At 32.1% G+C, this 24,021-nt stretch overlaps 4 protein-coding genes across 4 annotated transcripts; 2 read left to right on the top strand and 2 right to left on the bottom strand.

The window, feature by feature from the left end:
* Positions 1–10,651: 10,651 nt before the first annotated feature.
* EAF01_000472 (uncharacterized protein) lies at positions 10,652–11,342 on the top strand (the record flags this gene model as incomplete). The annotated part of the gene is made up of 2 exons (XM_038908722.1): positions 10,652–10,827; positions 10,895–11,342. The coding sequence occupies 2 exons, from the start codon at positions 10,652–10,654 to the stop codon at positions 11,340–11,342; spliced, it is 624 nt and encodes a 207-aa protein (XP_038775628.1).
* A 1,309-nt stretch (positions 11,343–12,651) lies between these two features.
* Positions 12,652–13,308, bottom strand: EAF01_000471 (uncharacterized protein; the record flags this gene model as incomplete). The annotated part of the gene is made up of 2 exons (XM_038908721.1): positions 12,652–12,896; positions 13,011–13,308. The coding sequence occupies 2 exons, from the start codon at positions 13,306–13,308 to the stop codon at positions 12,673–12,675; spliced, it is 522 nt and encodes a 173-aa protein (XP_038775627.1). The 3' UTR covers positions 12,652–12,672.
* A 1,936-nt stretch (positions 13,309–15,244) lies between these two features.
* On the top strand, positions 15,245–16,463 carry EAF01_000470 (uncharacterized protein; the record flags this gene model as incomplete). Its single annotated transcript, XM_038908720.1, has 2 exons — positions 15,245–15,508; positions 15,867–16,463. The coding sequence occupies 2 exons, from the start codon at positions 15,245–15,247 to the stop codon at positions 16,461–16,463; spliced, it is 861 nt and encodes a 286-aa protein (XP_038775626.1).
* Positions 16,464–17,961: 1,498 nt separating this feature from the next.
* Positions 17,962–18,627, bottom strand: EAF01_000469 (uncharacterized protein; the record flags this gene model as incomplete). Its single annotated transcript, XM_038908719.1, has 4 exons — positions 17,962–18,107; positions 18,253–18,324; positions 18,481–18,543; positions 18,624–18,627. 4 exons carry the CDS (start codon positions 18,625–18,627, stop codon positions 17,962–17,964), a joined length of 285 nt encoding a protein of 94 aa, XP_038775625.1.
* Between the last annotated feature and the right edge of the window lie 5,394 nt (positions 18,628–24,021).

Here is a 24,021-nt window from a genome sequence, read left to right as displayed (position 1 = left end):
TTTCCAACCCCTATAATAAAGAAGGTTAATAATTATATAATTAATCTTAACTTTTATTTAATATACTAATGATTTAAAACGAATTATAATATCGATTTCTAATATAATATATATTCTATTTAAAAGGATATTAATAACTAAAAGAAAGAGCTTGAAGGGAAAAACTACTGAGTGTTACAACGGATTAGTAACAGGCTGTAGAATCACTGACTTATAGGCTATAATAGTAATATACGCTCTACATTAAAGAGTCATTACTTCTTTAATTGTAATTAGTGATATGTTGTTTGCTATACAAGGTAATATCGAAATCAATATTTCGTAATAATATTATATATTAATATAAAGTGTTATGCATCTAAATCAATATATTATAAATATTTTTCAAAAGGTCTAGCTTTTCTCTCCATCATATAAAATAGTTATAAATATATTAGTAAAATATCAAATACTATATTGATATATTTCTTATAAGATATTTCTTGAAAAAAGTAGAACCTTTTGAAGAGTTTTCATTCTTCATTTTTCTATACCTAAAAACCTTTTTTTATATAGTTAAAACCCCTTTATAAAACCTTTGAATATTGAAAAGCCTGGATTATCATAGGAATTTATAATTTAATCTTTTTTATTAATTATATTCGATATGGTAAGTCTATTATTAATAATATTAATATTAATGGTTCCGATATAAATGTACTAGATCCCCTTTTTTGATATTAATAATAATATCTTCCCAATTCGAATAGGTATTAATTCAGCGATTTCAGGAAAAAATAGAAAGTGATATTCTGATTCAAATATAATAAAGATTAATAGGTTTTTCCAAGAAAATCTTTCCTTAATTTTTTCGTGTTTTTCTTTTTAATTAATATTTATTAAAAACAACAAATATATTATAATTTCTACTATACTATATAATAATAATTATTAAAAACATTTTTCGAAATAAATAAAGCTTTTTAAAGAGATTTTCCTTTTCTACTTTTCTATACCTAAAAACCTTCTTCTTTATATATAAAATCCTTTTATTAGACTATTAAATATTAAAAGATCTAAATCATTATAAAAAAATTTAAGAAATCTTTTTCATTAATTAATTTAATATAATTACTCTATATTATAATAATATTAATCATTTTAGATATTCTAAATAAATACAATATGTCTTCTTTCTCATAATAATAACAATAATTATTTAACCTAAATAAATACTAACTTAATAATTATAGAAGAGAATATAAAACAATTCTTTAATTCGAATGTATTAGAGTTCTATAGTAGGAAATGTATCGAGTAGACTCTGAATCACTTAATAGATCTAAAGTAATAAATATATTGAAATGTATTTAAAACTAATTATATACTCTAACTAAATTCAAATATATACTAAACTATTTATTTTATTCGTTTAGACTTTATAATTTTATAACTCTTACATATCTTCTTACTATAATACTTATACTTAATATTATTAATAATAGAATTTCTTTTAGCTTACTTTAAGCTAATTAATCACTCGGTATAAATTATTAGAGTAGATTATATTATTAATTCCCTAATAACTCTTATTATAAAGCTAGGGTTTCCCTGACTTAGTAGCTATATGTTACAGGAGCTGCCTCTAGGGTTATGTAGAAGTGTCTAGAGTTCTCTCGAGGTGGTTTTAGATTAGACTTTAAGTAGGAATTTAATAAGGTTGTAATTGGTTGTAATTCTCGTAACTATAATAATGAAATTAATAATTGTTCTTGAGTATAAAGCTTTATATTATAATGAAACCTATTCCTTTATATAGACCTTCGTTTTTACCTAAATAGCTTAAATAGATTGTTTATTCTGTCTATTTACGAATAGTCTGAATAATTTGTCTATCCTGTCTATCTATTATATAATACTTACCCTATAATCTATATAATATTATTGCTTATTTAATCTATATTTATTAAATAATCTATAACCGTTATCTCTTTTATATCTATTATAGAATAGGTATTAATAAAAGATAGATATTTATCTTTTAATTATTGCTTATTAATTTGGTTATCACTATCTTTAGTTACTCTTTAATTCAATTATTCCTTTAATATTGTTTTTATAGGTTTTAATACTAAGGCCTTAGGTTTATTTTATAATCCATGTTGTAATAGAGGTACCTCCGTAACACTATCCTCTTTCTAGATTAGCGCTTGTCCTAAGCATCTATATAGCAGGGTTCCCCTATATCAATTTCTCACTGATTAACTAATTGCTTCTTTCTTTTAATATATTAATTAAGTGTATCAAAAAATGAACAGAACAAATATCCCTTGGTCAACAGATTGAAAGGTTAGAAATCGAAATGGTTGTATACTCTCGTTATAAAAAATCCAATAAACGTTATATTAGAATAAAAATTGATCTTAATATTGACTGTTATATTGAATGCTGTAGGTAGGACAAAACCTGTAATGTGAGAGAGCGAAATCAAATGCCTTTTATATCCGACTGAAAGTTTATTAATCATTAGCGCCAACGCCTTCATAACGAAGAGGAAGAGGTTATAATTAAAATTCTTCGTTTACACAAACAATAACGATTTTTGGATGAACAAGAAAAGAAAATAATAATTACTAGTTTTAGTTTTATAAATGAGCTTGATGCTTTGGAAAAAAAGGAAAAACTAAAAAAGGAGTATATAAATAAAGAAATTGTAGATATTACTACGCCCGTTCCTAATGATTCCTCCTCCTTTGATTTTTTTGATTCTTTATTGCCTTTATTATCTGATACCGAGCTTAAAGCTTTACTGGCAGATGTAGGTACTTCAAATAGAATGCCTATAGTTTCTCAGAATAGCTGAAATCCTTTTTAAGTTTTCATATATTCTCCGAATATAAGTAATCTAATTATTTAATTAAACATTTGATTTTGTTTTTAATATATTTATAATTTAGTATTATTTCAACATTATATATGGCGTTTAAATTGACTAATTCGATTTTTGTAAATAGCATATTTGACGCTCCTAATTGTTACGACCGAGGTCGTCACATGACTAGATTGATTAAAATATCACCTGACCAAGGTGTCCCACTGAGTCCCACTGAGTAAGGCCCAGTGGGACACAGTGGGAAGCAGTGGGACAACAGAGAACGAAGGTCTATATAAGGGAATGGGATTTCATTACAATATAGAGCTTCGTGCTCAAGATCAATCATTAGTTTCATACTATAGTTACGAGAATTGCAACCAGTTACAACCTTATTGAATTCCTACTTGAAGTCTAGTCTAAACCACCTCGAGAGATCTCTAGACACTTCCACGTGACCCTAGAGGCAGCTCCCGTAACACTAATGATGTTAATTTGAGTAAGGATATATAGAATACTAAATGAATATTCATTATATTTAGTAATTTCAATTGATAATTAATTGTTTCTATTACCTTATCAATCTTGAATAATTCTAGTTTCCTATAATCGAGTTTATTACTTGGTCTTTTGATTTCAATATTTCGTTATAGCAAATAAACTTTATCCTTCTTTTTAAGCATAAATTCCATACTACATTTTGTATTATAGTATACTACCGTTTTGAATGATATAAATCTTAGATCAAGAGTGAACTACTTTTATAAATCTTTTAGTTGTTCAATTTATATTATTACTAATTCGATATTAACTTCTTATAATATCAATATTTAATATACTTTAGAATTAAACTTAAAGTTAGTATGTACTAGTGTTATCTTTATGGTTTCTATTTTTAATATGTTATATATGAACTATGCTATAGGTAATAGTTCTATTTAATTGTCTTGTTGATAATTTATATAGCATCTAAGATATACTTTTATTATCTAATTGGTCCTTTTGATTTGATTATTTATTTATGAGTAAAAGGTTATTGATAGTTTTCTTTTAATATTTATAAGTGTTAATAAGATAATTTAGAATTTCAAGGTAAAAAGCTTATCTTGATTTGAGATTATCTTATCTAATATTTTGTATATACCTATTATAATCTTAAGGAATATATATACTAGTTGTTTAGTATTCTATATTTCCTTGAATAGTATTATATATATAAACTTCGTTAGTCTGTCTACTATATTGAGTATTGTATTATATTCAATACCTGTAGTAAAATCTTTTAAGAGTAGTAGTTTAATTACAAAGTTTTATGTAATGGACTTTTATGGCTGAAAAGGTATGTTTAGGGTCTGAAGCTGATTATACGGAGTATATTGTAACGACTTGTTTTGTATATAGGTGTTACAATTTCCAACAACTTCTTTAATTATTGTTTTTATTTGTGGGAAGTAATTGATTTCCTGGATTCTTGTAAATGTTCTTGCAATCCCTTAATATCTATATGCTGGCAATTCATATTGTTCTATTACAAATTCCTTAATCATTTGACTTGAAATGTATATTTTCTCATAAAAGTATATAGTTTCGTTTTCTATTGTAAATCCTGGTTCTATTGTCTTATATATACATATAATTGTAGCATCTTTATTGTAATATGATTGAATTGGTTTTTGAGATGGTTGTCTTTAATATATAAATAGCTACAAGCTGTAATACATTGTAAACTAGTGGTTCACCTTCTTTCTTGAATATTGTATATAACTCATACAATTTATTTTCTTGATATTCTGATTTTCGATTAAGAGTGTTGACTCTAGTGTTTTCTAATTCTTTAATATATAAAATCTTGAAATTATAATTGGCCATAATCTTCGATTATCTAACCTATTGTTTATTTAATTACTTTGTTGTGGTAAAGTAAATCAAGTTCTTATGATCTGTGTACACTTGTACTGGGTATTTTGATCCTTTCAAATAAACTCGTTATTTTCTAAATGCGTCGATTATTGCTAGTAATTCTTTGTTATATATTTTGTAATTTAATTTGACTGGTGATAGTTTTCAAGAATAGAATACGATTGATTATTATTTCTTATTCTGGCCTGATTGGCTTAAAATTATGCTTATAACAAAATCTAAGAAATCCGTTTCCATTATAATTGACTTCTCAGAATTGAATATTAATAGTATTGATTCTTTTACTATTACTTGTTTGAGTGTATTAAATAACTTTTGTGTCTTAATGATTTATTCGAAACTTCCTTAATCCTTTTTGATTAAATTGATTAAGAATATTATAATCTTTAAATAACCTTTAATAAATCTTTGGTAAAAGTTGACAAATCCTAAAAAGGATTATAATTCTTTAATTGTATTTGACTGTTTTTATTTAAGCATTACCTTAACCTTATCTTTGTGTTACGATGGTCTGCCACAATAGACGTCACGTGACCCCGACGCTTAGGTAACCGGATCAGAGGGATCATTAGTGATCCAGTTGATCGGATCAGAGGGATCATTTGTGATCCGACTGAGCACAGAGAACGAAGGTCTATATAAAGGAATGGGTTTCATTACAGTGTAGAGCTTCGTGCTCAAGAACAATCATTAGTTTCATTACTATAGTTACGAGAATTGCAACCAGTTACAACCTTATTGAATTCCTACTTGAAGTCTAGTCTAAACCACCTCGAGAGATCTCTAGACACTTCCACGTGACCCTAGAGGCAGCTCCCGTAACACTTTGCTTATCTTGAGCCCTTAGCTTAATATAATAAATTCTAGGAACTTTATTTCTGTAATGTGGAATTCACATTTGCTTAATTTACATAGCAAATCGACTTTGATTAAATTTTTAAGAATATTATTAATATCTTTAATATATTGAACCTTATTATTTAAATATATTAGGATATCGTCCAAATAGTATATATAACAGGTATTCAAGTATTACAATAGTATATTGTTTATAAGTTTTATAAAAATAATTAGTGTGTTTGTTAGTCCGAATAATATAATTTGATATTTATATAGTCTATATTTTGTTTTAAAAACAATTTTTCATTCCTTGTCTTTCTTTATTCTAATCAAGTAGTATCCGTTTTATAGATTCATCTTAATAAATATTATTGTTCTACCTAATTGATCTTTTAATTCCATAACTAATAGAAATGAATATCAATCTTTCTTTATAAGCATGTTAAGCTTTCTGTAATCCACAATTAGTTTCTTAATACTATCTTTCTTAAGTACCCACATAGTTGGATTTACTACTTGAAATATAAATTCTCTAATCTATCCCTTAGTCAAATTATCATCAATATATTCTTTAAATATTTTTAGCTTATCAATTGATATTAAATAAATTAGAGTATGTATAGGTATCTTATCTTCCTTCAATATTATTTTATAATCCTATGATGTTACGACGGCATCCAACATACCGCGTCACATGACATAAATTACACGTGATGGAGCGTCAAGGAGCTTCAGCGCTCCTGGAGCGCGTTGCGATCCTTAACGATCCAACATATAGGAGAGGTCCTAGGGACCAGGAGAGAGAACGAAGGTCTATATAAGGGAATGGGTTTCATTACAATGTAGAGCTTCGTGCTCAAGAACAATCATTAGTTTCATTACTATAGTTACGAGAATTGCAACCAGTTACCAACCTTATTGAATTCCTACTTGAAGTTTAGTCTAAACCACCTCGAGAGAACTCTAGACACTTCCACGTGACCCTAGAGGCAGCTCCCGTAACATATGACTTGTATTCTAATAAAGCCTTATAAATCCTTGGTTCTTTGAAAACATATTTGTATTTCTTGTATTGTTCTAGTATTATAGGCTTCTTTACCTTGATTGCGATTTTTTGCTATATCGTTAACTTTTGTATTTATAAAGAAGATATACTGGCCTTTGTTTTTAATAAAGAACCCTGAACTAAGTGTCCTACATTATCAGGGTTGTTCGCATTCAATTCCCCTTAGCGCATATTACATCTCACAAACGCCTTAAATGTATCATTATAACCATCCTTATACTAATCAAATATCATTATTCCTTATAACTAATCTATTCTGAGATTATATACCTTCAACTATAACATTCCTAAGATGATCTATTATTGGCCTAATAGTACAACATCAAGCTATATAATTTTTAAATGTTGGATTATATTCATTCATACTGATTATATCTTTTATAAAACATTTCCATCAAATTCTATTAACTATCCGTCAACTAACTATAATTAATAAAGGTTTTGTTTCTTTTGGAATAGAACTTCCAAGTACTTTGTAGCTTCTAATATAATAAAATTTCCTATAGTTTTTGAATCTATTATAACTTACTATATTTGTTCGTTTATTTTGATTCTACAATATATTTGTTCTACTTATCCTATAATATTCAATTGTAATGTAATTTGCTCATTTTTGTTATTCTAAATGATCTTATCCTCTAATGTTACCCATCGAGGCTTTTCTTCTTCTAAATAAATAACACTAATTCCTGATCTAATCTTATCATTAAGTAAATCCTTTTATAAAGTATATCAACATATCCCTCAGGTTACTTTTATTATTATCCCTATTACCAATAGTAATAGTATAGCCTAGATCTAAACATAATACTCTTCTCTAACCTTTCTATAAAAGAACAGAATCTAATCCTTATTGTTCTCCGACATATAATAGTAGAAGATTTCCCATAGCTTCCCTTAGCTTGGTCATTCTAGATGTTTATTATTAATTCTCTTTAAAAAGAATGAATTTGTAATAATTCCAAATTATAGGATTTGATGTTAATCGATATACCGGACCTTGTAAGTCTCACCCTTTTTAGTATTCATTATATTAAGGTTATAGTTGATAATTCCTTTATTAATATCTTCAAATCTCTAAATACAACGGTTCCATTAATCGATTTATTGAATAGTCTATAATTCTTCTAACTATAGGTCTTTGTTTACTCATAAGAGGTATTCGATCTTTTCTTCTTCTTCAAGCTTTTCTTTGTAAATTGATGATGATATAGCTAGCCCTATTATATTAACAATACACAATTGTAGTATGAAGATAGTATTAAGTTAACCTTTATTAAACTTATTTTTAAAGTTACTCTTTTTACCCTTTGTTTTCTTGTTTCAATATTCTATTACTTAATATTCTACTTTTCCATATTCAAAGTATAAGTTATTTTCTTGTCTTTATTTCTTTTCTAAATCATTATTCCCATCTTTGTAGTATATAGTATTGAGTTCTATAGAATCTTTATATCTCTATAGATTATAATATGATTTATTCTCATTTTTACAATAACACCTTTGCTTTTGATTTCCCTGGGGTTTGTATAATCATTAACTTTATCGATATCGATAAAGACGATTATTTAATTCGATAAAGTTTTAAATTAGATTGTTCAAGTTTACACTCTTAATAAATCTTTTTAATTCCAATTTAAATTCTAGTTTAAGTCCTTTATAGTAATAACTTATGATAACAATTTCATTCTACTTGGTTATTCTCATATATCTTCAAAATTCTGTGGTATACTTCAATACTAATCCTATCTGCTTGAAATTAAAGATCTTATCTTTTGTTACCTCTAGCTTATTAGAGTTCTTAAAGATTCTACGAATTTCTATCTTAAATCCTTCAAAACTATTGAAGATTGTTCAAATGGATTATATATAATTCTATTCATTATACTCGAAATAATCTCATAAATATAATTAAATCTACTTACTTACTTTTTCTTTAAAATAGAATATAGTCTATACACTCTTGAATTCCATAGCTATAAACTTATCCTTATTAAATCAAAAATAGATTTCTAATTACAAAAGGAAAATATCGAGTTTCTATCAATTATCTTAATACTTATCTAATAAGACAATCTTAAGAGTTTCGTTAATAATAATCTTCTATAAAATATCAATCATCTCGATATCGTTAATATCTGTTGTTAATGTAGATTAACTTATAGCGACATTTTTAATTATTATATTTAATAATAGATTATCGAATCAATACTTGAAACAAAAAGAATACTCAAAGTATTACAGAAGCTGTCTTTAAGATCACATGAAAATGTCTAGAGTTCATTTGAAATAGTTTTAGATTAGATTTCAAATAGAAATTCAATAAGGTTATAATTAATTACAATTCTCATAATTATAATAATAAAACTAATAATTATTCTTGAGCATGAAGCTTTACATTGTAATAAAACCTATTCCTTTATATAGATTTTCATTTTTGCCTGAATAGTTTGAGTAGATTGTTTATCCTGTCTATTCACAGATAGCCTGGATAGCTTACCTATCCCATCTATTCATCACGTAATACTTGCCCTATAACCTATATGATATTATTACTTATCTAATCTATACTTACTAAATAACCTATAATCATTATCCCTTCAATACCTATTGTAGGATAGGTACCAACAAAAGATAGATACCTATTTTTTAATTATTACTTATTAATTTGGTTACCACTATCTTTAATTATCCTTTAATTCAATTATCCCTTCAATACTGTTTTCGTAGGTTCCAATACTAAGGCCTTAGGTTTATCTTATAATCTATGTTGCGGTGCGGGTACCTCCGTAACACTATATCCTCGTAATAGAATATAATATAATATAAATTAGAGAGTTATTTCGAAAAAACTCTTCTTAACTTTTCTCATATTCTCTTCTTTTATTTTATATATAAAATTTATTTATATATAATCATATATTTTCTTTATTAGCTTATAGAATTCTATGAAAATTTAATAAATAAATTCAAATTATATTAGTATTATGAAATTTTTTTTATAGAAAGTTTTGATTATTGTAAAGTTGTTAGAGAAAAAGAGTATTTATAATATAAAGTATAATATGCTCGAGTTAAAATGAATTATTTAGAAAAAAAATTAAATATTATAAATATTTTATTTTTAATATGATTTCTTACATATATATAAAGATTAAAAATTATAATTAATTATTAAAATATAAATATTAAAAAAAGCTCGATTTTAGAATATTTCTAAAGTAGTCTATATGATAATATAGTCTATATGCTGATGAATTACGTTAGGTATAATATATAAATCATATAATATGTAGTTTGTTAGTATGAGTATTTATACAGAGTATGAATAAAGTAACTATGAATATTCATATATTATATTTATAATTTAATGTCTCTTTCGAAGTATAAGAAGAGGTCTTTTGAAAAGTATTAAAAGTACTTTTATGGGAAAATAGATGTAAGTCTTATTTTTCAATGAGAAATTTTTAACACTTTTTTTTTAGTTAGTATATTCAAAAATCTCAAAAGTAGAAGAGATACACCCTTTTGCCCTTTGGCAAAGGCCTGTGTTGTATGTTAGCACGACGCACCTGTTTGGTTTAGCGCCGCGGGGAGAGAGGAATTATGTCATAGGTATGAGTAGCTAGGTAGGTGGTAACTTGGAGCTCAATCAATCGATTAATATTCATCTATCTATTACTCTGCAGGACAGTTTGTTGATATTCATTATTTATTTGTTATTTAGAGGAATCGGATTTAGAATTTCGAGCTTGGGAAGCTTTATTACTGAGAGATTGAGGAATTGAGGAAGTTCTTGGATATTATATCTAGGTACTGATATATTAATCGAATCGAGAATTGAGAATCAAGAATCACAAACTCAAACAACTAAACACGCGTGCGATAGAACTTGGAAGCATCAATTGCATTTATATCCACATCAACACATACATATATACATATAATACAGTACAATACGATACGATATCACCATGATCCCATCAAATCTCAAACACATACCGCGTTCGCTTTCCAAGAGCTCGTCACCATTCTCCAGAGCCATCTCAATATCTATATCTACATCCTCTCCAATGCCAGCGATACTACATTCAAGGAGACAATTCGCCAGTACCGCTTCAAAGAAAGATCAAAATCGGATATATTCTCCGTATGTTCCTCTCTTCTCATTCCCCCATCAAATCTCCCAACCCCCGCTAACCCCCTCCTCAAAACAGAATCCGCTACCCCCCCGACCTATCAACCTACATTAGTCTTTCCACCTCAACCTCCAAACCCCTTCTCACCCTCTGGACCACAAGCTACTGCTCCACCTGCAAAACGCTCTCTCCTCTCCTGCACCAAATCCTCGAATCGGGAGTGGGGGAAAAAGAAGGAGGAGTGCTGTTTGCGGAGGTGGAATATGATGCCCCGGATATTATGAATGAGGGGTTGGGAATGAGGTATTTGGTCAGGAGTGTACCGAGTTTGGTGGGGTTTTGGAGGGGGGAGGTGATGGGGGAAGGGGAAGGGGGAAGGTTAGGGAGTAGAGAGATTGCGGAGTTGGGGAGAGAGGGGTTAGAAGAGTGGATTAGGGGGGCGGCAAGGAGAGGGAGGGAGTGGAGAGAGGGGCATCCGGGGGGAGAGGGACTTTTTGGGGGGTTGTGGAAGGGGTGGGGGAAATGAGAGGGGGGGGTTTGGTAGTTGGATTTGGATTTGGATTTATGTATAGATAGATACTTGGTTGGTGTATGCGTTATTGTATATTCCCATGTTCCCATGTTCCCATATTATTGAACGGGATTGAATTGAATCAAATGGTGCCAAAATTCACATGTGTCTATATGTAGGTATCTACAGCACCAATTCAATTTATGTAATTTATCCCTCTATCGTCTAATTCTATTGGTAGAAAATATCTGTATTTATACATTTATATATATCTCACATCAAGCATATCAGTATCTCAATCAAACCTCTCTATCTCAATTCCCCATCAGCATTCCATCCACCTATTACCTATTATCCCCCATCCAAACTCTCCCCATCCATCCACACTCCAACCCATCTATCCAAATCCAAACAACAACAACAACAACAATCAAAATGGGGGCAAGCCCCCAAACCCCCTAGCTCACTGCGCTCGAAGATGATGCTTTTTGTGTATTTTTTTGGTTTGTTTGTATGTTTGTTTACCTATCTAGTAGTCTAGTGAGCTAGCTAGGTTCGTGGGTAGATAGGTAGTGAGGCAGTGAGGTAGATGGGTAAATGAATAGATGGGTAGATAAATGAATGAATAGTGAAATAGTCTGCCTCCATGGCAATGGCCCCCGGAGGGCCAGCGGAGCGTCATTTTGGAAGGGAGATGGGGGGGGAAGTTAGTGCAGGAATGAGAGGGAGAAAGTTGGAGTGGAAGTGGGAATGGGAGGAGTATGCTATTATAGCTTTGAGAAGTGGAATTGAAAGCGAGAGAGAGAAAGATAAGATAAGAATAGAGGAGGAAAGAGAGTTGAAGTAGGAAAGTTGGAGTGAAAAGAGAATAGAGAAATAGAATGAGATATTGATGAAGAAGAGAAGAGAAAAATCCAGTATGAAACCCGAAATTCCAATCACAATATGGGAAAAAGAAGAGATGGGATTGAAGATGGATTGGAAACTGGGATGGAAATATTGGAAAATTTATATTCATATCCATATCATAGAATCACCACTCGTATTTTCATAGACTTTTGACTTTGATCTGGATTTTGAGCGTGGATTGAAGATCGTGTTAGATCATATTGTCATATCTTGTTCTGTTCTGTCTTATCTTTGAGATTTTTATTCTGTTGCTTCCTGCTCTCTTCTCCTTCCCCTTCTCGCTTGTGTCCTGTCTCTTGTTTCTGTTTCAATTGCCGTCATAATCGTGATTTCATTCCATCCCATCCAGTCATAACACATCACATCACAAATCCCTCATCCTCAGGAAATATAAACAAATCCCCTCCCTCCCCTTCCCTCTCCTGCTCTCCCCTCTCTAAGCAACATAAAACACCTCCTCGACACCCTTCCACCACCCCCTCTCATCCGTACTCCCTGTACTTCCCTCCACCAGACTCTCCTGATACGAATCCGTCATGGCCCACCACTCGCGTACTTTGGGATTTTCTCGCATCTTCTCCATGTCTCCTGCATAGTCATAGCCGACGTATTTGAATGATGCGAAGAGGAGATTGTGTTGGGGATCGTAGTGGATGGAATCTTGATGGGGGGTTAGTTATTGAAGTTTTAGGTTTATTTGATTGGTTGATTACTGTTTCGAGGATGGGAAGAAAGGAAAGGAAGAGAGGGGAAGAGGAAAGGACAGAAAAATACAATCTTCCATATAACACTCCTTAATCTGTTTCAACACCTCGGGCCAAACCCGTGCATGACACTCCTTATACAATTCCACGCATTCGGGTTTAATCTTTACAATCTGCGCGATGCGTTTCCCTTGATTCTTTAATTTTTGGGTGGGAGCGGGAAAGGTTCCTGAGGGGCCGGAGGGGGTGAGAGGGGAGAGGGGAGAGAAGGGATGGGATTGTGAGTGAGAGGATCGGTGGGAGGATTGAGGAGGAGGGTTGCGTGGTGACCACATTTTTGGGGAAGGAGAACGAGGGTTTGTCCACATTTTGGTGGTGGTGGTGGTGGTGAGGAGTATAGAGGTGAGTTGGTAAAGGAGTGAGGTTGATAGGTGAGTGATCTCTCGACAATGGTTCGAAGATATAGTGTCGTGTCGTTGTCTTGTACTGTCTTGTATTGTATTGTATTGTATTGTATTGTATTGTATTGTATTGTATTGTAATGTGATAATATACAATGTATGTCAAAGCAATGTATATAGTAAAGACAAAAACAAAGTATAGAATCCCCAGAAGCTCTCTCGCGAATCTTAACCCGAGTACGCAACTCCGAAGCGAAGGTATTCTACAAATCGGCGATATGGTCGGGATTGGATTGGGTTGGATTGGATTGGATTGATGCGGGGTCTTTTTGGCTGAGCGAGCTGAGCTTGCTTTCAATACTACGTAGGTACGTACTTGATTTGACTTGATTTTGTATCGGTACTCTCTCTATCTACTTTGACAATAAATAAATAAATAGTCTGAGATGAAATATAACTTCCTTCACACAATCTACTCGGATGGAAAATTATGCGGAAAAATATAAGATCGTCTAGATGTATCACTTGGAACTGTAGGTTTGTAGAGACTCGTATGATGAGTTGTATACCTAGGGACAAAGTATACAAGTATCATAGGACGGACTCTAGCTACATCGTACAAGTATCTTCTATTTGTTCATCATCACAATAGCCCCTCATTGCCGATAGGTAAGGTTATGGATGCAAGGAGATTTCTAATCGCTCCCACCGATTTCTGAGAGGATTCCTCAAACTCCGAAAAACGCAATGGGGATCTCTCCACTCTTATGTAGGTAGTACTGTAGATTCAAGCGTTGGATGCTCCGAATTGAATCCGCCCGTGGAAGTTCCTGTTGTTTTGGTTTGGGATGGATGGCTCATGGATGGGTTATGCTGGAGCGAAGAGCGAAGAGCGAAGAGCTAGATGACATGGCATTCACAGCTTGGTAGGAGGGAGGGGAGGGTTAGCTGGGTAGGTAGATGGACCCCACGCGTTGGAGCTTTTTGATGAGGAGGAGGAGGAGGAGGATAAGATATGATGAGGACGAGTGTGAGTATGAGTATGAGTATGAGTATGAGATAAGATGGAGTAGATTAAGTAGAGAGTACAGAAATTATATATTCTTATATAAATTCGAGGGCTTGATTAATTAGATATAACATGTTATCATATTTGTAACTAGACTATCATTAGCATTGCTAGTATCCAATAATCCATTGATTGTAGGTAGAAGTTGGAAATAAATAAATTACAAAATATTGATAAGTTATCAGTCCTTACTGTAATCTTCAACCTATCTTGCTTCCGGTGAGCTCACGTCCTAGTTTCCTCGAGTACTTTGATCAAACGAGAGTAATTTCTCTAAATATTCTATACAATGTTGCATGCATATTCCAAGTATTCATCTCTTACTACCTACCTAGATATATAGATATATACAATAACACTAATGAATATCAACATTCATTTCAACCCCTCCTTATTAAACTCTTCTCATTCATTCATCACCAATATCAATATCAAAACCCAATCCTCCAAATCCAATTTTCAACCATATTTTTCGCTAACAAAAAGCTTCAATCTAAACCCCACCATTCATCCATTCATATCAGACATCATCATCCCGCCGTGCCCGCCAAATTTTATTTTCTCAATCTCATCATCTTCTCACGTGCATGTAATTTTTATATCTTTTTTTTACTTCTGAATATCAGATCAGATAAATTCATATCAAATCATACCAACCATAAACCTTCATTCAATTTCCAATCCAAAGTACAAATTACAACCAACAAACCATCCGCCAAAAACCACCACACCACCAACCTCCCAAACCACCCCTAAATCCCATCACACACCCACACATCACGCATCATATCGCACCTTACCCAAGTCAAAGCCAAATCCAAAAGCCAAAAAATTATGTCCACCACCACCCGTTCTATCCCACCACTCTTAACACCCTACCTTTCTCTCCCCTCCGAATCCTCTTTGATTCTCCTCACCGGTGTATTGGGCGCAGGTACAAATTGGCTTTTATTACGATATCTGAGTGCGATATTTTCATCTACGGGGCAGAAAAATGGAGGTGGAGATGGAATGAGTGATGGGGAGGGAGAGACAAAAGTGGTATTTTTGAGTTTTATGAGGGATATGGGGTTTTGGAGAGAGGGGGCTAGGAAGATTGTATGTTTTTTTTCCTTTCTTACTCTTTGTTCGGGGAGGGGGGGGGGGGTTGGATCTTTCAAATTCTTGGGGTGTTGGATATTGGAGAAAGGGAATGATGAAGGGATTTTAAAGGGGTGTATGAGTTTGAAGATATTCGAGGATTTTAGGAGGGGAATACAAAGTTGTATTTCTTACCTTGCCTATACTATAATCGCTGAATTTTCTCAAGCGAGAAGAGAAATCAACAAATGTGAAGAAAAGAAAAGCTACTCTAAACTCCAAACCTCCAAACCCTCCTCTACTCCCACCACCCACTTTTCATTCTTCTCCCTCCCATCCATCCATCTTCTAAATCCTCACTAACATCCCACCCCAGAATCTCGACCTCGACAAATTAACCCAACAATCCCGGTTTCTCTTCCTCGACGGCCTCAGCTCCCTCCATCTGCCCCAAACCCAACCTCCCAGTCCCAGCGCCGGGTCAGAAATCCCCCTCAAATCCCCCCTCCTCCCCTCCATCTCCCTCCTCCTCAACAAATCCATCACCACCCTCTCCTCCACCCCCGGAAAAACAATCCTCATTCTCGACTCCCCCGATTTCCTCATCGCCAGTACTCCCTCCCCTGAAACCATCACTCAGGAATTAAATTCCCTCCTTCTCTCTCTCCGTTCTCTCCCAGCCATCCATTCTACCATCCTCACCCTCTCAATCGATACTCCTCTCCTCTCTCCTCACCCCCAATCACCTCTCGCAACCAATACCTCCGCATTTACCACCACACTTGCTCACGAGGCAGATTTGATTCTTAGTACGAGATTACTGGATACAGGCGCAGCGAGAGATGTAAGTGGAGTGTTACGAATTACGGCGGGGGCAAATCCGAGTGAGGGGATGGAAGGGGTAGAGGAAAAAGAACTTTTGTATTTTGTGGGTGGAGATGGGAGTGTGAGGGTTTTTGAGAGGGGACAGTAGGTGGTGGGGGTAGGGATGAATGGATATAGATTAGGGTAGTGAGAGACGAGAATTGTATTTTTATTTTTATCTTCATGTTTGTTGGGAGGGCTCATGAATATGGGTTTCCTAACTCTAGAGGTTACGATCTAGAGTAGTAAGAGAGATCATAGATGAATATCACGAGAAGAGAAAAAGTGGACATTGAAAAAAGCATTCAATTTACTATACCAGTAGTCTTGATCGAGAAAAGCAGAAATATATATAAATCTCAGTATGGAGAGAGATTAAATTCTCTATATCTATCTATCTTATTCAGAAATTAATGAATGAATTAATATCAAATACAAATGTAAATATAAATATAAATATATATTCGAATATAAGAATTCATTATATTAGATCATATCAAATTATATCAAATTATATCAAATTATATATATACTTTATATACATATTAGTAATTATAAGTATATATACTATATTATACTAATACATTACACCTTATATCAAGATGCTATGTATCATCATACATCCCATCATACATCCCATCATACATCCCATCATACATCCCATCATACATCCCATCATACATCCCATCATACATCCCATCATACATCCCATTATACATCCCATTATACATCCCATTATACATCCCATCATACATCCCCTTCCAACCTCCTTCCAACCAACAATCCTCAACCCCCAACTCCCGTACATTTGAAACCCCTCTTCTGCTTCACTTCACTTCACTTCACTCTAGACTCACTCTCCACCCACCTTCAGACCTTCCCACCATCTCCAGTATAGTTGCCGACATACCCATCTATTCACACCCTACCATACCATACCATTTACACCCTCCCTACCTACCTATCCACACACACATCATACCATACTACACACACCAAACCCTACCTTCTACTTACCACCACCTACCTACCACCTACCTAGATGTAAATAATCTACATAAACTTCAAGAACAAGGATAGTAAAACAATTGGCCTGCAAAAGAGAAAAGACATCTTTGACATTCGTCATTCGTCATTCCTCAATCCTCACTCATCATTTATCGTCTATCTACCTTCCAATATCAAATTCCCATTCATATTCCCATTCATCACAAAATCCATATTTCAATCCATAAACCAAATCCCATCTACACTTCACAAACCCAAAACCTCACAAATCACAAAAAGAGAAAACAATTCTCATCATCACAAAATTCTTTGAATTGCAAACGATGGAATTTTTGCTAGAGAACATGTCATGTAATGTCATGTCTGTAAAAAAAAATTGGCATGCACCCAACCCACTTCATACCCTCATACGATCCACGAAGACATTCATGCGACCCGAGTTTTTTGAACTTCGCATACACTCATTAAAAAAAGATTCCCTCAATAAATGTAGCTTTCATTCCCAGTTCTCTAGCAGATCAAAAAAGCCATTCATTCGCCAACCCTTTCGTCGCTATTGAATCCATCCCACGCAAGCAAACCAAATTGTTGTAAAACATTTACTCGGATTTAGTGGCTGGTCCTCTAGCTCCCTTTGGTACACCGGTTTGGAATCCATTCTTGAATCTTCTTGGAACTTCCTTCATGTGACGCATGCGACCGGTACCGGTGGTCTTTCTTCTCTTGGCCTTCTCACCCCAGTTATCTATTTAATGATATATTAGCATATATTCGTATTGTTGTTCATCTGTTCATTTCTCCTCGGTGAATCGATGATTGGAGGTAGGAGTATATCGTGTAGATTTCTGAATCGATTTGGTGATAAAGGTGGATGGATGGAATAAACGTACATTGACGGGTCTTGGCTGCTGGGTAACCGCATCCTGAACAGGTGTGCTTTTGGATGTGGAGAGATCTGCGACCTGTGAATTGAAACCAGAGTATATCAGCCTTGAATTCTTCATCTCGAACCTCATCCCAAATCCATAAAAATAAGTCCTTGATCAATTGTCCATCTCCTGATCCCCGACTTCATTTCCTCCTTCTCTCCGCCGCAAAGAATTGGATTCACAACTAACCGCAACGTCTGCACAAAGTGTGCGTCTTGTTGTGACGCTTTCCGAAACTGGAAGTTCCCTTGGCTGTAATTCAAATCATCATCAGTATTGATATCCTCGTTGATTGTTGATATATGATATATCGAGTTTCGAAGGTTACGCACTCATTTTGAATTAGGAACTGTTGAATTAAATTGTCAGCGATTATCTAGATAACAAGATGTATGATGGCACACAAATTGGCGATAACGTACCTTGGGGTTGTCGTGGGGTTGTCGTTGGTTTCAATATCTCGACTTTTTTTCGATGAGCAATGCAGGCTTAATCGCGAAATAGTGGGAAATTTGGAAAACCCTAACTCGATCATGTGATTATCGAAGCGAGATCTGGAGGACCGTGCAGGGTTGGAATTTTGAAGATGCCTCAGAACATAAACTCTTATCATATCAATCTTCAGTCGACAGTGAGGTTTGGTGAATATATATAAGTTAATGTAAGTATAAAAATGTAATCAAGCTCAATAGTAGAAAAGTTTCTATATTAGATTTTGATTTTAAGAATTGTCACATTTTCAGCGGTTCACAATAAATTTTCAATATCAAGGGCCTTTTGTAATGACGCTCCGCTGGCCCTCCGGGGGTCACTGTCGTAAAGGCAGAATATAAATTTCTAGAAAAAGATTGATTTTAATGAGTTCTTCATCTTCTATTCTTCTATTCACTCAAACACTATAAGCACCACCTCTCCGCCGCCTTTTTCATCTATTCAAGGCTGTCCGTGGACTGTTGTAAAGGCAGAATATTACTAGAATATTACTAGAATAATATATCTTAATAAATCCTCATTTTCTGTCCTTTTATTTACTTAATCTCTCCGCCGCCCTCTCAAGGCCACTACCGTGGAGGCAGAACAAAACCCTTCATTTTCTATTACTTCCCCTATTTATTCATAATCACTATTATAAGAATATAGTTTATAAAAATATTAAAATCAATTTCATTATTCCTCATCCTTCTACTCACATCATCTTTCCGCCGCCTCCCCTACTCATTCAAGATTACTATTTAGAAGCAGAACTTATAAAAATGAAGTATTAAGAATATTAATTTTATTTATTTATTTTTTCTTTTATTAGAATGTCTAGAATAAGACATCAAATTGAAACTTAGTATTCCTCATTTTCTATTACCTCCTTCACCTCTTCATCTACTTAAAACTATGAAGAAAGAATATATTATTAGAAAAAGACTAAACCTAGTTATTCTTCATCTTCTACTCTTCTACTCACTTATTAATCTCTCCGCCGCCTCCCTTACTCACTTAAGACAACTGACTATCGCGGAAGTAGAACTCTTGAAAATAAGTAAAATATCAAGAAAAGGTATAGTCACCGAGTACTACTACTAGTCACTTATTAAAATCATATTAAAATTCATTAAAAATTATAGAATATACTTCTAATTTTTAAATTTTAAGATTATTAGTTTATATAAATAATTATATAATTAGATTAAAAATCAAATGAAATTTATTAAAAAATATATTATTTATTTTTAATAATTTTTCATATTAATGTTACGGGAGCTGCCTCTAGGGTCACGTGGAAGTGGCTAGAGATCTCTCGAGGTGGTTTAGACTAGACTTCAAGTAGGAATTCAATAAGGTTGTAACTGGTTGCAATTCTCGTAACTATAGTAATGAAACTAATGATTGTTCTTGAGCACGAAGCTCTACATTGTAATGAAATCCCATTCCCTATATAGACCTTCGTTCTGAAGTCGACCGACAAGTCGACCGGCTTTTGATCACATGACACTTGTCCCATGATTCCTATTGTCCTAGCTTGTCCTTTTGTCCTGGAGTTTAATCCCCTGGGACATTACTAATCCTAGTGAAGCCTTCTTGCTTACTGTGTTCTGTCTTTCCTAGGACCTACTGTCCTGGGAACTATGTTCTAGGTTTCTAGGGTATCCTATGACTAATACTATATACATGCCTGAGGATTTCCTTGGATGCCTAGTGTCCCCCGGTATACTGCAGCTGAATCACTGAGGCCTATAATACCATTATAGCCTATAAGTTGGTGATTTCTACAGCCTGTTACTAATCCGTTGTAACAATTAAAGAATAATAAATTAAAACTAAAAGGAAAAAATATTCTTAAAATTTTGAAATTTGTTAATAAAATAAGCGAAAATCATGAACTTTTATAAATATGTTTTTAAATAATATAATCAATGATTTAAAAAAAATTCATAGAGTATCAAAAATATAATTTTATTAAATGTTAATATCGAAATAATATATATATTAAAATTCAAGTACAAATATCTAGTTTAAGTTATTGATTTTATATATAATAAAAGTAGTAAAATGGCTTTTTTAGGTGTAATTTTAATAGGTGACTAGTAGTCGTGCGCTAGTACTATATATCCTCTACTACTCATTATCGTCTCTCTCCTCCTCTCCTCTTCCCTCTATTCAAAATCTAATCCTCTTATTAAACCTCTTAAAAAGTATTCAATATCTAATATCCTCATGCTTACTCTTCATTCAATTAATTCTTATCCTCTATTCTTCTCTCTACTCATCTCACAGTCATTAAAGTAGAAGTCTTAATAACAAAATATTAAAATAGAATATTAGAAACAATATTTCTCTTCTCTTCTCTACTCTTCCTCTTAAAATAAAACCTTTCTATAAACTCAATCCACTTCTTCTTCTCCGGATACAGAAAATTTTCATAAGATAGATATCTCTCATATATTCCAAGAAAGAGAGGAAAAGTATTAGGATTTCACTTTTTATATGTATTTATATAATTATATAATACTTAAAAATATTTGTTGAGCAAACTTGGTAAGGTGTGTATACATAATATGTATGAGTAAAGGGTTGTTTATTTCTGTTTATCCTCTTTATACGAAAAGGGAATTGCTATATCTATATATGTATACTACCTTTACTTACGTACTTCGTGCGTATGTAGGGTAAAGTGTAATATTACATATCACGCCCTTGGTCATGTGTTCCGACAATACTATTCTAAATCCTAGATTCCATATTTCAAATCCTAAAATTCCATCATTCAAATCCTAAAATTCTTATATACTTTCAAAATAGAAATCCTTTCTAAAGGAGTTTGATTTCAAATTTTCAAATTTTCAATATACTTCGTTCATTTATATTTTCTTTCCTTCCTTTACTTCCTCCTTTTCTCTTTATCTTCCCTTCTTCATCTAATAGGCAAAATCAAGAAAAATTACTGAAAATTCCACTTTACTCTCCTTCATTCCCCTCCATCCTCTCAAAACCCCTCACTACCACCCCCTAAACCCAAACCTCAACTCATTCACTTCAAGATATCTCCAACTCCCCCCTCCGCCCCTCCCTTAAAAATAAACAGTAGTACATAATTCCACTTCCTTTTTATATTTACATTTACATTTATATAAATATTTATACAACATACTCGACGAAACAATTAAAGATGTATAGTATAAACTAAAAACATTTATAACTAAAAACATTTTTAAATAGAATAAGCTATAATTAATATATATGATTGATGAATATAATAATTATAGTATATAAAACTTAATAGAATGATTCTGCTATATATTATATATATAGAAAGAAATTGTTATACGGTTCAGATTGAAAATAAAAGAGAAGTAATATATTAAAGATATTGAATTAATGAAAATAAATATAATTTAATACTATCTTTTAGATTCTATAAATCTCTATCGATTTAGAATTATATATTATAAAACCTTCAAATTCTATTCAAAACCAAGTATAAATTAATTTAAAAAAAAAGTATTCTTTATTATTCCTTTTTTTATTAAAAAAAAGTCATTTAAAATAGAATTCAAAAAAGAGATTTGAATTTTCGAGTTTTTATATTTAGAATCTCTAAAATAAGCGAATTTATTCTTCTAAAAACAATAAATCTAATGCTTTTTTTATTACAAATAAATCTTTACAAAAATATATAAATTTGAAAATAGAGTTTTTATTTAATAATACATCTAAATTACTAAATTTTAATATTATAGCTATTAAATTAATTAAATTATTAAAGATTAAAAAGATATTAAAAATAAGCACTTTTCGAATTAATTTGATAATTTCAACTACTTTATTTTCAATTCTTTAAAACTTTAATATAGTATAATTATTATATTAATTGATTATATATGTTAGTTTGAGAAGAACATAGAAGACATAGTTATTAGTTCGAGAAGAATACGAAAGACATAGTACTTATAGTATTCGTAAGTTCTAAATGTCTATATTATATTCTATCTAAAGAGCTAGCTAAATATAGGAAGTCGTAGGCCTTATATAGATACTATTAAAAGAGCTAGTCTCTTTCGCATTCGTCTAAAGCTTAATATAGTAGTCATTAAATTAAAGTCATTCATCGACGTTTATATAATATATATTGATTCTAGTCTATTTTATCGAAAAGTATTAAAGTTATAATTGTTTTCATTTATATTATATATCTTTTATTGTTTCATCGAATAAAAAATAAATAAAATTTTTTCGATCTTTTTCTTATTCTTTAAAATTATAGTTTTATAAAATTGAAATTTAAGAAAAAAAAAAAGTGAAAAAGTTATCACATATTCATAAATTTTATTAAATTTCAACTTTAAAAGATTTCAATTTTATTAAATTCTAATTTTGAAAAATTTCGACTTTATTAAATTCCAGCTTTAAAAACCTATAATTTTACATAAAAAAAATTAATTTTCTAGAAAACCATTCATTTCCAAGATTCTTATAATATTCATTTCTAATAAATTCGATTTCCAAATAATTTCTTCAATATATCAAGTGAGTTTACTATAAAAACAATTAATTAATCTAAAAAACGCTCTTCTTATAGGGATTTTGTTATGAAAAAGAGTAGCGGGGCTTCAAATTTTCTATTCTATTCTCTTTATTCTTTCTCTCTTATTATTATCATCAATATCAATACCAATCCCCAGGTAGACACAGAAACTCTGTATGAACGTTAATCATTAGGATCTAGTAAATAGCTTCAATTCATTAGCTACCGTATTGCAAGCCCTCAGTGAAAGCGAAAGAGACTAGCTCTTTCTGTAGCGTTTATATAAGACCTATAACTTCCTATGTATAGCTAGCTCTCTAGATAGACACTTAGGACCTACGAATACCGTGGGTGCTACGTCTTCCGTATCCTTCTCAAATCAACAAAATCAAGAATCAACATCACAATCATCAAATCCAACATCAACATAAATATCAACACCAGAGCTTCAAAAGATTCATCTTGATTTTCTATGTACCCGACTATGTACTCGACTAACTATGTACTCGACTAACTATGTACTCGACTAACTATGTACTCGACTAACTATGCATTCTTCCTCCCCCTTCCCCTCCCCTCCCCATCCATCTCCACATTCATCTATCCTATCAAAAGAAACGGGTATCTAAAGTCTTCACCTCCATCCTCATCTCCGTCTCCACTCCATCTCCATCTCCACGTCCTTCCATTCAACTACTCCAATCCCTCGGACTTCC

Source organism: Botrytis porri (genome assembly GCF_014898465.1).
Source record: "Botrytis porri strain MUCL 3234 chromosome Unknown BPOR_001, whole genome shotgun sequence".
In the NCBI taxonomy this organism is placed as follows: Eukaryota; Fungi; Ascomycota; class Leotiomycetes; order Helotiales; family Sclerotiniaceae; genus Botrytis; species Botrytis porri.
This window is presented reverse-complemented; position numbering and strand designations above follow the sequence as displayed.